Source organism: Sebastes umbrosus, chromosome 15 (assembly GCF_015220745.1).
Source record: "Sebastes umbrosus isolate fSebUmb1 chromosome 15, fSebUmb1.pri, whole genome shotgun sequence".
NCBI lineage: Eukaryota > Metazoa > Chordata > Actinopteri > Perciformes > Sebastidae > Sebastes > Sebastes umbrosus.
This window is the reverse complement of record NC_051283.1, coordinates 1,971,031-1,988,103: the sequence shown is the minus strand read 5'-3', so window position 1 is coordinate 1,988,103 and position 17,073 is coordinate 1,971,031. Positions and strand designations below refer to the sequence as shown.

At 42.3% G+C, this 17,073-nt stretch overlaps 1 protein-coding gene across 1 annotated transcript in view; it reads left to right on the top strand.

The window, feature by feature from the left end:
- Positions 1-562: 562 nt before the first annotated feature.
- The window catches only part of bmp8a (bone morphogenetic protein 8a), a 20,919-nt gene continuing 4,408 nt past the window's right edge, over positions 563-17,073 (top strand). The window contains 11 exon segments of the mRNA XM_037795057.1: positions 563-1,601; positions 1,637-1,680; positions 1,682-1,795; positions 1,797-1,836; positions 1,839-1,865; positions 1,868-1,894; positions 1,897-2,076; positions 11,836-12,028; positions 15,915-16,063; positions 16,229-16,408; positions 16,848-16,927. Of these exon segments, the coding sequence (XP_037650985.1) occupies positions 1,508-1,601; positions 1,637-1,680; positions 1,682-1,795; positions 1,797-1,836; positions 1,839-1,865; positions 1,868-1,894; positions 1,897-2,076; positions 11,836-12,028; positions 15,915-16,063; positions 16,229-16,408; positions 16,848-16,927 (1,128 nt within the window). The 5' untranslated portion in view covers positions 563-1,507.

The window sequence follows — 17,073 nt, the reverse complement described above, 5'->3', positions numbered from 1 at the left end:
GCGTAGCCACCACCCGAGCGCAATGATTATACGTGTAAGAAGTTACAAACAGGCCCTTCTAAAGGAAAAATATAAGATTATATTTCTTTTACACTCCATTTAAATGATTTAACAAACAGTATTATTTATAGTTAATTAATATATATATATATATATAGATTAAGTTTATATTTTGGACTTGTCTGATATTGTTACTGCTTTAGCACAAACTGTGTTACAATACACAGTTTGACATCTGTAGAGAAATTGAATCCACTTTGGCTTTTCAATCTGTTACGCTAGTTGTATGTATAAGTAGAGAATTGCTGCTATTAAACGGGGCATCAGGCCACTTGCCGTACTTCCCGCCAAGCCGCCTGAGACTCAATGTGAGTAGGCTAGCTATGAAAGGAAGCAGTCATAAGAAGATGAAAAGGAGGTAAGGGGAGAGAGAGAGAGAGAGAGAGAGAGAGAGATGAGGTCTCCCAAAGAGACCACTGGGAGGGGTTGATGATGGGATGTAAGCAGGAGAGAGAAGTTTAAAGACTTGAAATGAGGGCGAGAGGCGGAGGCTGGGAGGGAAACTCCTCATGGTTCTGAAACAGCATGCTCTCTGAGCTTCATACGCAGGATACACTCTCACTGCTGCACAGCTCTGCTTTTTACATGCTTCCTGGAAGTGTACACATGAGCTGCCCCACATTTGAAGGCACCTCTCGTCTCTCCCAAGGATTACAATCAGGAAACAATTTCCTGGAGTTATCGTTTTTATAAATTGGATTAAGAGAGACATCTGGAACCCCAGAGATGTGTGGGTGGGGAGCGGTCTTGAATGGATGATGAAGTACTCAAGGATGACTGGATAAAAGCTTCCAGCAGTTGGTTGCTGCTCCACAGCATCATGACTCTCAGGAGGTATCTGTTTGAAACATTGACACACTGCAGGTGTGAACTTCCATCTCTCGTGAGGCCATGGAGGATTGGGAGCAAAGCTGATGACACAGCTCTCAGATTCATTCCAATCTCTGGGGCATTGCTTTCCATCCTCCAATTTACAACCTTCAAAGCGTAGGCCGATCTTCCACAGGGGGCTAGTTTGTCTGTACTTCAAACATATTGAAAAGGCTGGTAATTATGCCTCACTCTCATTATCTCTGTTTCTTCTGCTGCACGACTGAGAGGTGAGGGAGAAGTGATCAGAGGGTGAGGAGTTTCTTTTTTTTCTTCAAGATTAGAGAAGGTAGAAGAGGAGAGAGGAAGGCAAAAGGTGGGGGAAGGAGAGATAAACAGAGGCAGTTTTAAGGCGGTAAACACGTCCCATCCACAGTCAGCTCTCCTCTAAACACATCAGGCATAAAGCAGCATCCGTCTGAGACAGAAGGACAAACTGGAGCGAGTAGAAAACACTGTGGTTTTGTCAGTCTGGAAACCACTGGAGGGAAGATAACGGAATAAAGTCAAGAAGAAGCAGATTATTTGCGAGATTACAAATCTTGATTTGAGAAGAAAACCAGAGCAAACCACAGCCATGGACTCAGACGTCTCCCACAGCTTCTCTTGTCTTTGCAGCAAGATGAAACAGCAGCACATGAGCTAAAGCCGCCGCAGCAGCAGCAGCAGCAGCAAGCAGCGTCTCCCAGACCAGATCCAGCTCCAGAACCCCACCGGCCTGTCCTCCACCACAGGACCCTGCTCCTGCTGCCCCCTGCTGCTCCTGCTCTGTCTCTCTCTGTGGAGCCAGCAGGCCGAGGCCCTGGTCCACTCCAGCTTCAGGCGGCTCAGCGGTCGCGAGAAGAAGGAGATGCAGAAGGAGATTCCTGTCCATCCTGGGTCTGCCGGGGAGACCCAGACCCCACCCGCGCTACGACCGCCCTCCTCCGCACCGCTCTCATGCTGGACCTGTACCACGCCATGTCGGTGACGGGGAGGATGAAGGGAATGCAATAATTGTAACCGGACCCGGAATGGGGAACGTTTGGAGGGGCAGAAAGGTTGGCTCAGGTCAGCACGCGGTCCTGCCGACCCTCAGCACATACACGCCGCCGCTGGGCACGGTGGTCAGCGAGGCCGACACGGTGATGAGCTTCGTCAACCTGGGTGAGTAACCTGCCGTTGGGTAGATGAGGCACACAGGAAGTGATGTAGTTTACATTCCTGGTGTGATTGGATCGGTTTGGATGAGGGAAAACTGGACAGTGATGAATGCGAGTACTGTAATGTACAAGTACTGTACAGGTACTTGTACATTACAGTACTTGAGTACTTCCATATTAGATACTTCTACTCCACTACATTTCACAGGGAAATATTGTACTTTTTATTTCTGCTGCATTTATCTGTAAACTGTAGTTCAGATTAAGATTTTACACAGAAAACCTATAATGCGTTTCTAAAATGATATATTGTTGAAGGATAACTTTAGTATTTTCCAACATGGACCCTCTTTGTGTTTGGGTCTAAGTGACTAATGTGGACAACTATTTTTGAAATTGGTCCAATATTGAGGGAGAACACTGTAACCGGCAGCCGTGAAGCTAGCTGCGAGGGCAGCTCAACAAGCAATTTCTGATTCTAAACAAACAGTCCCTTTAACCTCCCAGTCAGTTAATAAAAAAGCTTTTTTCCTTTTTTTCAATTACTATCAATCAGTTGATAAAATAGCCTAATTTAAAACTTAAAATATTTTACTTTTCATTATTCATTCATGCATTCATTATCCGTAACCGCTTATCCGTTTTCTTACCTTTCTCTTGATCTGGTTTGTTATTGTGTCCAAGTCCCGCTCAAGGAGAAGTCTCGTGAAATCTGAATATCCGTATACTCTGGCTCTAATGAATGCGGGCGTCCCAATCGAAAGACCTCATCCACATTGTGGAAATCATCTATATATATATATTCAGCCATTGGCATTGAAAATCTTTCGATAACACGTACTAAGCTAAGCTTTCTGTACTCCAACACAACTCAAACTCTGTCCGGCTGGCACTCCACCATGGATGTATTCCACTATTCCTTCCGGCAACAGCTCTCTCCCTCAATACTTGACCAATTTCAGAAATTGTTGTTGCTATTAGTCAGTTAGACACGAACACATGGGGAAAATAGGGTCCAGGTTGAAAAATACCAATGTTACACTTTAAGGGACTGTTTGTAAGAATCAGAAATGTCTTGTTAACAGCGACACCTGTGGCCGTTAAGTCAACTAAAGTCAGCGTCCTGTTGCTCGAGCTTGTGCTCGCTCTACATAGACATGAACGAGCATCGCTCAAAACAGTGAGGCGACACACGTCAGCTAAAAGCACAATATCACTCTATATTTCAGCTGCTTGGCAGTAATGTTAGCTGACCAGACAAAGGTCTCTCCATGAATCAATTGCTGATCCTAGTGTTGGCTTTGCCTGCCTCAGCCTCTCGACCGCGGTCGGAGGGAACAGGAGACACCGGAGTTTTGGTCAAAGATGATAACGTTTCCTCTCTGCGGAGCCCCGTCACTTCACAAGACATGGGAAACCTCTGTTGGTCTGGAGAAGCTGCCAGCAGTTATTTCTGCACAAACGTTCACTGTACATTCACTAGATATTCTCAGAGCTAAACTAACTCTTCTGCAATGTGTAGTGTGCGCGCAGGCACGTGAGAGTGGAGCAGAGCGAGAACGAGCGCGGTGTGTGAGTGAAGGCAAGCAGGCAGAGGAGCAGAGTACAGCAGAGATTCCAGTCCTGGAGACCAAAGCTACGGTCTCCCCCGCGTCCTCCGACCGCGCCAACACTGTTTAACAGACGGGCTTCACTAGATACAACCAAGAGGTTTTGGTGCTTTCTGTGTAATTTGTGTTGGAGTCTGAGTCTGAACAGCGTAGCCACACGCGAGCGCGCATGGGACACCGACCTGGATTGATTTATACGTGTAAGAAGTTACAAACAGTCCCTTTAAGGGCTGAACTAGCAACTAGTAACGTCATGTCACCAAATTAAAAGTATGCAGGGATGTCTTCAAGGCATAGTTTAACATTTTGAGAAATATGCTTTCTTGCCGTGTGTTGAGATGAGACATTTTTACAGCTGTCATATCTGTACGTTTAATATGAAGCTGGAGCAGGAGGCTAGCTTAGCTTAGCATAAGGACTGGAAACTAGGGGGAAACAGCTAGCCTGGCTCTGTTTAAAGGTAACAAAATCAGCCTATCCGCACAACAAAAGATCACTAATTAACATGTTATATCTCTTTGGTTTAATATGTACAAAAATCTGTGCAAAAATAACACGTTAAGGCGGGTTATACTATACTATATGTAGTGACTATCTGTAGAGAAAAAAATCACGCATTGTCGTTTTCTCATTTCTTTTGTTGTACAGATAAAACAAAGCAAATACAACATGTTAATTAGTGCTCTTTAGCTGGTGAGCATGTTTTGTTACCATTATACAGAACCAGGCTACCTGTTCCCCCTGTTTCCAGTCTTTATGCTATGCTAAGCTAAGCGGCTGCTGGCGGTGGCTTTATATTTAACTGAGTGTTATCAATCTTCTCATCAAATTCTCGGTAAGTGGATGAATGTATTTCCTCAAAATGTGGAAACTGTTCCTTTAACTTTAAGTAGAGAACATTTTTCATCATCAGTGTTGGATGACTGAGCAGTTTTTGACTTGACGGTTTGGCCGTAAACTCTGAGAGGATGTGTGAACTTGATGACACTGACAGTGACATGTCGGTGCTACTATTTTAGTTTCTCCGCTCTGCAAATTTCCATAAACATTCACCCCCAATGAGAGGATTAAAACCAATGTCAGGATGGCTGAACTTTATTGGTAGGTTTCCATTTCAACCCAGCATTCCTAAATCCAGCAGCCTCGCTCCACTGCTGCTGTAGGCCAACTGGGCTGGGCGTCACTGAACCCTTCCAGCACTGAGGAGATCTCGGGTACGATGATTGATAAAGGCCAGGGATTGATGAAAAAATCACAAGTCAAATGAGAAGATACAAGTTCTTTCAGGAACAGTACTAAAGGAAAAAAACATAACAACATAATGGGTCTCAAACATTTAAACATCTCATAATAGTGCCTATCAAGAGGGAGTAATTGATTCTGTATATTTAATTTAATTGTCTATATTCAGTGAATTTTAGTGTCATGGTCTATAATTAGTAAAACGTCCAAGCAGGGAATCAGTAATTTATACAAGTAGTTTATTCAGTAATTTATACTTTATACTAGTATGCACTGATCATGCAACTTTTCAGTCCCAACAGCAATAGCAATGCCTTTGGGCTTTGGTTATCGACTGATACCGAGTACCGATCAGATACCAGCGTTTAATTAACAAGCTGTATGCCTCACTGTGGAGAAGTGACTGGGATCATTCTTTCATGTGTAAGGCAACATCAGGTTTGACTTGGATGTTGCTTTCCTAAAAAATAAGTACATAGATAGTGTATGAATTGTTATTTATTATTAAAACTAGAATGGCACTCGGAGAGCACAGACCTCCCTCTCCGTTCAGCCTGCGCCATCATCCACATGTATTTTTGTTTATGTTGAGATCAGCTGTCCGATCTGGTATCGGTGCGTCCTTAATTTATATAGAGCTGAATCCATTAATCCATTAGTCCATCGACAGAAAAATATTTACAATTTTGATTACTGATTCATCTTTAAATCATTTTCAAGCAAAAAAAGCCCCAAATTATCTGATACCAGCTTCTGAAATGTGAGGATATCCCTTTTTTGTTGTATTTGAGATTAAAGTTAAAGCAACAAAAGTCATTTTTATAAAACAGTCGCTATATCCTGACAGTAGAGCATGAGACAGGTAATCAGAAAAAATCATGTTCCTCTGTGTCCTCCGGTGCTCCTAATGGCATCTGCAAGATTTCACAGACCCGACGAAAACAACCAATCAGAGCTGATCTGGAGTTTGCTGTCCAGCTGCCGTCTATGAGAGCCGGCTGTCAATCACTCGCCAACTTCGACCAAACGGTCAAGCTAGGCAACGCTGATCAAATATGAATCAATTTTATGTTACGTCAATGCCTATTTCTCTCCTCAGATGTTTTCAGAGACATCTTGTAGTGTACGGTTTAGCTGTAAAATGAAAAAGTTTGTGACCCGGCAGCCATGTTGAGATCAGTTGAGGAAATACCAAGCACCACCCACCAGTCGGAGCAATCTTTCTCTAACAGAATATTGATTCATATTTGATCAGCGCTGCCTAGTTTGACCGTTTGATCGGAAGAACGCTCTCTCTCTGAAATGACCTGTGATTGGCCAAAGTCTCCTGTCACAGGCTAGATTTTCTAAAGCCTGAAAACAGAGGAGACATGAGGAGGAGCAGAAGTCTAGTTTTCTCTCCGAACACTTGAATTACAATATGCTGAAAGGTTATTATGGAATTTTTGCCCAATGATGCCAAAAACATTCTGGCTACTGGAGGTTTATTATCTTTGGGATTTGGACCGTTTGTTCGACAATCAATCAACAGCAGATTAATTGATAATGAAAATAATGATTTGCTTCCCTAAGTATATAAGAAATACTGTTAACCATCGCCACCCAGATCCTGTGTGAGTGTTTGTGTTCCAGCCTAACTGATGCCTATCTGCCAGAGCATAAAAACTAAACATCCTCTTCTCAATGGCTTCCTTCCTCCGGCTCCTCTGGAATTGGATGGTGATCTGCACCCAGTTTACCATGGGAAACATCATCTCCTCTCCGTGCTCGGGTTCTCTAATGAGCTTGCCATCATCATCATCATCATCATCATCATCATCGCAAATGATGGGTTTCTTTTTCGAAATTCTCTTCTAAAAAAATGCACCTTTGAATTTATTTATATTATATATTTATTTAACACTGCAAAAACACAGCATTTCATCCTCCAAACCGCCACCATGTTGTAAACAAAGGCGTCTCATGCCTTTGACAGCGACCCACAGCGCACGCACACCAGTGTTTCCTTTTCAAATGGTCAAGCTCTTATTTTGTCGTGAAAACTTTTGAATAATCAATTCTACACAGAAGCGTAGCTAAACACATCACACAGAATAAAATCTAATAACTACAAGCATAATTGTGTATTTGCATATAACTTATATGCAACACAAAGTATTATAGTCATTCATCATATTGAAGTTTTCTTACTCATATGCAGTGATTATGCAAATATTTGACTTAAATAAAAGTAGCAATACTACAGTGTAAAAATACTCTGTTACAAGTAAAAGTGCATTCAAATTCCTGCTTAAGTAAAAGTACAGTTTTAGACTTAGCATCAAAATACACTGTAAGTACTAAAAGTAAAAGTATTCATTATGCAAAATGGCCTATTTCTGATTTATATATATATAATATCACTGGGTTATAATTATTGATGTATTAATGTGCATATCACTTTAATGTGGCAGCTGGTAAAGGTTGGGCTAACTTGAATGTCTTTATATACTGTTGGATTGCCTAATCTAGTGTTATATATCATGATTTATTAGTTGATTTATATTTTGTATTAATAATCTGAATCTGCAAAGTAACTAAAGCTGTAGTGGAGTAAAAAGTACTAAAGTAGAAGTATAAAGTAGCATAAAATGGAAATACATAAAGTACAAGTACCTCAAAATTGTATTTAAGTACAGTACTTGAGTGAATGTATTTAGTTACATCCCACTCCTGCTCATATGTTCAGTATTTTTCCATAAAGCTTTTGCATTTGTCGCCTGATCCTCTGCAGATACAGTATGCTATATTAAGTTTCTATTTCTGTGACTAATCTAATCAATGTGTGTAGTTCATGTAAGTTGAATCAAACACGCATGGGTGTGTGTTCCTACGCATGTGTAATGGGAAGACACAGCTGGTTAGAATTAAAGGCCCCACTGACACACACCGGAAAAAAAAAAAGCAAACGGTCCGAAGCGAGATGAAAATACTGCTGTGGAGGGAGCGACTCTAAAAATACCAGACAGGGCTGCAATTAGTGGTGTTTGTGCTGAGCAGCTGCTGTGGTTCAGGGCACCAAGTGTCTCTAATTACTGCTGTGTGTGTGTGTGTGTGTGTGTGTGTGTGTGTGTGTGTGTGTGTGTGTGTATGCGCTGATATGAGCACGCCCAAACCATCAGGGGTGTCCTGTCTTTAGTATCTCTATTTACCATATAGTGTGTGTGTGTGTGTGTGTGTGTGTGTGTGTGTGTGTGCGTGCGTGCGTGTGTTTGTGTGTGTGTGTGTGTGTGTGTGTGTGCGCCGTAGGGATGTCCATAATTAACCGTTTAACCGTTAACCGACATTAAGCATTTTAACCGATTAACGCTATCGGTTAAAACGGTTAAAAGAAATGTTAATAATTAACTCAAAAGCTGAGCGGCTCAGAGGAGCGGCTCGTCTCTTTAAGGAGAAAAGCTGGTCCACCTTAACAGCCCACTTTAAGAGGCGGAGCCGGAGTTGCAGGATACAGGAAGTCGGCTCTGGTCTCTGGCTGGCTCAAGTGGAGTGGAGGAGTTGTAGTTTCGTAGCATTATTTCACACGACAAAATAAAACTGTCCACACACTGCTACACCTACGTTCACAACTAGAACACCACCAACAACCTCACACTCACCGCCAACACACACACACGGTCTGTTGGAAACTCACTAAAGTTACTCAGACTACGTGTGCGGCGGCGAACACGAAGCCTCCGGCAATGCTAGAGCTGCTAACGTAGCACAAATACACACTGTTTGTTGAACACTCGCTAAAGTTACGCCGGGCAGACACACAGCTGACAACCTGCTAAACTAAACTAAATGTGCGGTGGAGACTTTTACTGGGAAAGTGGCTGCATGTCCGCGACACTACACGCAGCATCGTAGCTGCTAAGTTAACGCTCCCGGACGCTGAACTGGAGACTCCCGTCAACCAATATCTGTTGTGCTCCTGCAGCTGGTACACCGCTGCATGCGAGGCACAAATCTTGTCGGTTAACGGTTAATAATCGGTTAACGAGGGTCGGTTATCGGTTAAGAACATTTTTCAAAATGAGCATCCCTAGTGCGCCGTTGTTTCGGTTTCATGTTTGGATTTGGCGTAGGACGGTGTACGATCGCCCGCTCACCTCCTCATCTACATATTTTAACAGGAAATCCACACGGGGACGTGTGTCAGTCACGTTTTTTCAAAGTTTGGCAGAGTGAAGTGTGTCACATGTTCTCCACTCTGTCAACAGCAGCTGTTGACCTGCCATTGAAAAGGCAATACACCTCCATCCTGTAACAGTGGACTGGGATGCAGGATGTTGGTGAAAAAGAGCATACATGCCTCATAAATACATTTCAGAACTGGTGCAGAGTAAAACTTAAAAAAATAGGTATAGACATTTTTCTTCTCTCTTCCACGAGAACACAGACATTCCCAGTTTGTACGTACTATGTTAAATCTATTGAAGGCTGCGGTCGAAAAGTATTTTTTACATGATAAGAGCTGTTTGAATCCTCTAAATGTTAAGGATAGGAGCTTCAATGCTTCCTTTCTTATCTCCTTTAGCAGAGGATACACTGGACCATCCTTTACCAAAGGAAAGGAGGTTAATGCTGTCCCACAATTCCTTGCGGCCGCAACTTTTAAAGAGACACACCATGCTGCCGTTCATGAAAACAATCGATATGCTTAATCTTGCATAATATTTTCATACAGTCCACATACTATTGGGATTCATGTTGATAAATATGAGTGGACAGTGACAACCATTTTGTTTCACTTTATTTCTATTTATTTATTTAAGTAACAAATAAGTAAAAAAAAAGGAGAAGGAAGAAATATATATTTAATTGTTCTACTCCTTAGCCATAAATCAAAAATAACTCAATATTTATCATATGAACTTTGTGGTAGCCTGTAGGTAATTCCCTTTTATTTCAATTCCAACCTTAGTAATGAAGTGATACTTTTCACCGGTTGTCGACGTTAGGTCAGATAATCCTTATAAAGTGTTCCAGCAGCAGAAGGACCGGTGGTATCTCTCTTTCACACACCAAAAGAGCTGTTTAACAACGCACAGGGCAAACATGCACCTTTTGTAGTCCATTTTCGGAACATTGTAGTTTCACCACGGCAGAACCGCCCCTCTAACACCTGCCGCCGTCACATAGCCTAGTGAAAGTGCAGTCGGATTCTCTTAAAGGTCCCATATCATGCTCATTTTCAGGTTTGTACTTGTATTTTGTGTTTCTACTAGAACATGTTTACATGCTGTAATGTTAAAAAAATGTTTTCCTCATACTGTCGGCCTGAATATGCCTGTATTTACCCTCTGTCTGAAACGCTCCGTTTTAGCGCATTCCGACGGAATCGCGACGAAATTGCAACAGAATTGCGTTGCTAGGCAACAGCTTGGGTCCATGTGTACTTCCTGTCAGCTGATGACATTCACATACACTGCAACCAGGAATAAACTGGGACACATTTAGAATGTTAACGTTTAAATCTGTGTAAAGGGTCTAAATATTGTATATTTGTGACATCACAAATGGACAGAAATCCTGACCGCTTGTTTCAAATGCAGAGTTTCTGAGTTTCAGTGGTTCGATACTTCACAGTATTTATATAGGACTTAAGCCTGCTTTATAATCCAAAAACATGAAAATCTCACTTTTTTATAATATGGAACCTTTAACACTGCGGTTGTCTTTTCCTAAGTCCTTCTGAATTCTCCTTCTCATCTTCCCTTGACCTCATGGCGTTTTCCATCGAGGTCAAGGAAAAGTGGTTAGGAAAAGACGTTAGAATGTAATTTTTTACTGTTTTGGCGCAGCCTAACTCTCAGCAAGAACAGTGAATAAGCGTATTGTTGAACCTTTAAGTATTTCCATTTCATGCTGCGTAATACTTCAGAGACAAGTATTGTACTTCTTACTCCACTACATTTTCCTGATAGCTCTGTAAGGGGCATCTACATTCCTGCCAGGTGGCTCCACCCATACATGAGAGTGGGTGTGGGAGGTCACACAGCTAGAGCTGATCAGCTCATCGTGAGAGAATCAAGGACAATCAGAGAAGTTCTTTTGGTGTGGGACACGCTGAGAGTGAGGAGCTCTCAGTCTCTTCCGCCCCAAAGACCTCCAGGGTGAACTTTTGTTATATTTTGAACCGGTAAGTCGGCTAGCGGCCCGGCTAGGGTAGCTTTTGGTTTTCCAGTTATGGTGCGAGGGGTCCTGAAGGAGCTTGATTTTCTGTTTCGTTTGTACAACTTTGGGTTAGAGCAAATAAAAAGTTAGGCTTACTCTGTCTTTGATTGCTGTGTTGCCACTATTTTTCCTGTCCTCCTCCAAATCCTGTTCCACTACTCACTTCACTGAATCAGCTTATAAAATATGATGTATTGAACTGCAATAGTAAAATCCTATCACTTATAATCATCATAAATATAATACGACAGTCCGTTTTTCTGCACAATGACTACTTTTGATACTATAAGTGCATTAATGTGATGAGTGTTTTACTCCAGTAAAGGACTGAACACTGTTCTCCTCCCTCTGTGTCATTGACTCATCTCCCAGTGATCTCATCTCCTCCACACCTTCACACTGTTTCTTTTCTTGCTCCTTTTTCACAGTTGCATCATTTTCTCCCCTTACATCTGCTTTAAACTAAAACTGTTCCCCATCTGAATGTCCTTCCTCTCTATCGGACACATTTTATCAGACTCTTTTTCACTTGTATTTATCCCTGCTTGTTTGTTGATTTATTTGTAGGGGTTGACTTTAAAGACAATAGAACTTTGTATCAAACATCAATCAATCTAAGCCTTCATGTAAATGCCAATGTTCACCATATTTGCTCTCGTCAGTTGTTCATGAATATCTTTTCTCATAGAAATCTCTCTCTCTCTATGCAGTGGAGCAGGAGCGTGACCTCTTGCAGCCTCGTCCATACTGGAAGGAGTTTCGTTTTGATCTGACGCCCCTCCCTCAGGGTGAGACGGTGACGGCAGCAGAATTTCGTATCTATAAGACCCTGACGATGGGCCAGAGGGCCAACCGAACACTGCACATCTCCGTCTACGAGATCCAGCGAGAGAGCAGACACAGGTTGCACTGCTTTTTTATTTCTCTTTATCTGTCGCAAGGACCCTATTAAAACTGTAGAAAGTATTATTGTTATTATTTAAATGAATTGCCTTTTTGAGCGCCTTAACAAGCTCAAAAAGTTGTTAAACTTGGCACACTTATCAGACGCGGGAAAAAAAAATATTTTAAGGGTCTCGAGCTTAGGTGTTGCAAAATGGCTCGCTAGCGCCTCCTACAAAACCAGAAAAATTAAGCCCATCGCTCAGGTTTCACCTACATGTATGAAAATTTGTAAGCAGATGTAACATGTGGAGACGCACAAAAAAGCCTCTTGGAGGTATACCGGAAACCCAACAGGAAGTCAGCCATTTTGACTTCAATGTACGATTTTCGCCCATTTACAGCGTTTTACATGCTGCATACTTCAACGAACTCCTACAGATTTAGTCAGATCGACTCTTAATTCGGTCAGGACCATCTTAAGACCTTCAGGATGAAAAGTTATTAAAATGGTGAGTTTTCATCAATCGACCTTGTTGTGACGTGGCAGCCATTTTGAACCATTCCCCATGAAACAGGAAGTTGTTGTAACTCTACTGTACATAGTCCAATCTGCCCCGAATTTCTCAGGCATGATAAGGGTCCAGTCTTGATGACATTTACATGTCCATATTGAGTCACACTCATAGCGCCCCCTACTGGCAACAGGATAAGACATGTTTTCTATGGTTAGAAAAGCCTTAAGACCTTGATGATGCATTGTTGTGAAGATTGTGAGTTTTCGTTGAACGGCGTTGCCGTGGCATGACGGCCATTCGGCGTGATTTGCCATGAAACAGGAAATTGTTGTAACTTCGGCATACTTTGTCAAATCTGCTCCAAATTTCTCAGCCATGATGACGTTCCCAGCCTGAGGTCATTTACATGCCAATATAGACTCATAGCCTCGTCCCTGCACACAAACCACGCCCCCTTTCATAACTCATGAACCGTTTGTCTTAGAGTCTTGTGGGAGGTGTCATATCCCTCAGCAGAGAGTTCCTGTTTAATTGGTATGAGTTATCCCCGGCCCCTACACATTAGCCACGCCCCCTTTCATAAGTCATGAACCTTTTGTCTCAGGGTGCATCCTAAAGCTCTTAATTGCATCCACGTTTCCCTCACTTGCGTCTTTTCCTTGCGTCTTAGTCTCTCCCACCAGGGAAGCATGGAGACGCAAGGAAACCATGCGAGGACAGAGGAAACAAGGAAATATGTTTTAAGAGAAATGAGATGTTGTTTCCTCCATCCGTTTCTGATGACAGCAGCAGCTGATCACAGCTGGATCAGCTGTCAGTTGGCTTAAACAGCTGTAGAGACTTAAGATGGAGTTTATGTCTGAACTGATCTAATAATACTAATAAAGAGACACAGTTCTTCTCAGTGGCAGAGCAGCAGTGTTTTCTCTCTGTAGCCTGTTACCTGCTTAACAAACACCTGCACATGAATAACATCTGCAGTCTGTATTTCTACTGTGGACTGAGTCCTGCTTAGAGGACCAGGAACAATCTCTACTGGCACAATATCTTTGTATTATTTATTCATTATTAGTGTCTGTAGTTATTGATATTCTGATTGTGAATTCATTATTTAATAACCCAGAATATGACTATGGTGTCTTTTGAACACTGGACATTATTTACTAGGCTAAAGGGAAAATGTAAATGATGTAACTCATATAAAACCGATGTTCAGGTATGATCAGCATCATGTGACTGAATGGAAATGAGGATAAATGATGTAAAAGGTGTTTTTTGCTGACAGACAGACTCTCCTTCTCTCTCTGACTTTAATAGTATCATTAACAAAAGTTAACGGTGGAAATAACAGATCATGAAAAGCAAACTCTTTCTAATAAATGCAAAAAGTTGATTTAGACCCGTTTATCAGGTTTTATAAACCCCTTTCAGTGACAGGCTGCTTCACTGGCGGTGTGTGAAGGAGAGCTACTGCAAATCCTTCTGCTGCTGTTCAGAGTTACAGTTAACACAGATTATAACTAGACGGTGAATCAGAAGACCACTAAAATATAAAACGTTTAATCTGTGATCTGTCTTCACTCCGGTATAAAACTCCAGTGATGTTGAGAGGTAAAGTTATCCGATCACTCCGTCGGCAGCAGCATCCAATCAGTAAGTGATATCCAATAAGGGGGCATGTCTATCAGCAGCAGCGTCCAATCAGTAACTGATATCCAATAAGGGGGTGTGTCTATCAGCAGCAGCGTCCAATCAGTAACTGATATCCAATAAGGGGGTGTGTCTATCAGCAGCAGCATCCAATCAGTAACTGATATCCAATAAGAGGGCGTGTCGGTCGGTAAAAGACTTCCGTGAAGGATACTCTCGTGTATCTTCGCTCATCGCTTCTCAGAGATCCCTCCTCGATCCTCGATCCTCGATCCTCGCTTCTCGCTCCTCGCTCCTCGATCCTCGGTGCAGAAATAAGAGCTTTGGGACGGTCTTCAAGATGGCGTCACAGAACAACTTCCAGTTCAAACAAGGAGCGAGGAGCGAGGAAACGACAAATAAGAGCTTTGGGATGCACCCTTAGAGTCTTGTGGGAGGTGTCATTGCGCTCAGCAGAGTTCCTGTTTCATTGGTATGGGTTTTCCCCGCCCCTTACACATTAGCCATGCCCCCTTTCAGAACTCAATTACGATATTTTGCAGACTTGTGGGAGGCCTCATTGGACTCAGCAGGGAGATCCTCTTTCATAAGTGACAATGTTCCCCGACCCCTAAACTTTAGCCCCGCCCCATTTCAAAATGATGGACGGTTTGTCGCAGACTCTTGTTGCAGGCATCATTGCACTCAGCTGAGTTCCTGTTTCATTGAGCCTTGCTGCATCAATTGGTGTCCCGCCAGTAACCCCTCGTTCAATGCTGCTTCCAGTTTTAATTATTATTCTATTGCCTCTTTGAGAGCAAAAACAAGGTGCTTGGGCACACATTTGGCACAGACATCAGACGTGCGTGAAATAGATATCTGATATGGGTTTCGTGCTTGGGTGTGGCAAATTGGCTCGATAGAGTCCCCTATTGAGTTGCCCCGGCGACATGTTCACCCAGATTTATGAAATTTGGTACGTATATGTAACATGTTGAGATGTAATAAAAATCCTCTCTGCATGTGATTATCATAAAGTGGGCATGTCTGTAAAGGGGAGACTCGTGGGTACCCATAGAACCCATTTACATTCATATATCTGGAGGTCAGAGGTCAAGGGACCCCTTTGAAAATGGCCATGACAGTTTTTCCTCGCCAGAATTTAGCTCAAGTTTGGAGTGTTATTTAGCCTCCTTGTCAACAAGCTAGTATGACATGGTTGATACCGAAGGATTCCTTAATTTCTTAGCTTTCATATGATGGCAGTATCTTCACTCTAGCTATAAAGCTGAGCCCGCTACAACCTAAAAATCGCGAGTTGTGTTAATTCGTTAAAGAAATTAGTGGCGTTAAAACAAATTTGCGTTAACGTGTTATCGTGTTAACTTTGACAGCCCTAATTTGAATGTTTTTGGTATTTGGGTTTGGGTGTGGCCTAGAAATTAAGAATACCATCCTTGAAACTGACTAACCGGGTTCGAGCCCTGTGTTTTATCATGACCAATGATAATTTGTACAATGACTTCAAAGCATGTCTCAGGTGTGTGCTTACCTTTGTTTCTGCAGCCATCTTGGATCTTCTCTTAACCAAATTGAGAAACCTCCAGTTGTCCCTTAAATGTGTCTTTTAGTATTGAAATGTAGGAGGAAAAGTGAATTGTTTTTACATTTATCTTTCTTAAGTTGTTGATGTCAAAATTCTCTTTTGTCACTTTTATGTGTTTGATCAAATTGACATTATTTTTCTGTCTTTTGCTCAGAGAACCAGAGCTGGTGCTGCTGGACATGCAGTCGGTGCCTGCAGGACAGGAGGGCTGGCTGGCCTTCGACGTCACCACGGCCTCCAACCACTGGCTCCTCCACCCCCGCAGCAACCTGGGCATACGTCTCTATGTGGAGACAGAGGAGGGTGGGTGCACCACAGAACCTTCATAATCCTCTGTTAATTGGTGTAATGTACTTATTGGGTGATTTCCATCTTAATTATTTGAAATGGTTTGTTTTAAAGCACAGCACAGAACTGCTGCCAGCACTACTGACTGAACTTTATTCATATATCTGTATCCTCTCGCAGACCGCTCCCTGTCTGCAGGCTGGATTGGATTGGTAGGACGCAGGGGCCCTCGCTCCAAACAGCCCTTCATGGTGACCTTCTTCAGGGAGAGTCAGGTGCCGTGTCGGCCGCCACGAGCTGTCAAGCCACATCCCCGGAAGAAGAAACCCAAATACGACCTCCCAGTCCCCAGCATCCATAGTGAGGCTCCAGGCACCCACACTTTGTGGGATTACAGCTCTGAATTTGATGCTTTAATGTTACTTCAACACACTCTTTAGAAAAAAAAAAAAAAAATGTATCTGGCAAATTAGGACATTTTCAAGACTGAAGATTTGGAAATCATCAGTTATGAAAAGAGAAGTAGGAATCATTAGGTCAGTTTATAAATGAAGAATGAAGAGATTACTGAAATAAAAAAATTACATTGATGTTTGTTATTGTGCAGATCAATAATTCTTTTGAATGATGTGAATCGAAGGGAACCCACCCTCGGTGACCTGTGATGTACTGATTGTGTTCAATGTAAAAACTTAAAATATAGAAATTGTAGTCTGAAAAGTTAATGTCTTCCTTCACTTTTATCAGTGTGAGTTGTTCACTTTGATCTAACTAAGTGATGTTTTTTTTCTCTGTTCAGATCGGAGTCCTGCAAACAGTGGAGGTCAGCCCTGTAAAAAACATGAACTCTACGTTAGCTTCAGTGACCTGGGATGGAAGGTCAGCTCTGAATTTTAGTCCTTTGATTCTTGATTTATATTTCAGTCAAGGTTTTATGAGTGAGGCTTCAGGTCAATTTAGTTTTTTTCAGCCAGTTTCATTATTCTACATGTCATTTTACTGCTTACATACAAGATCATTCTCAT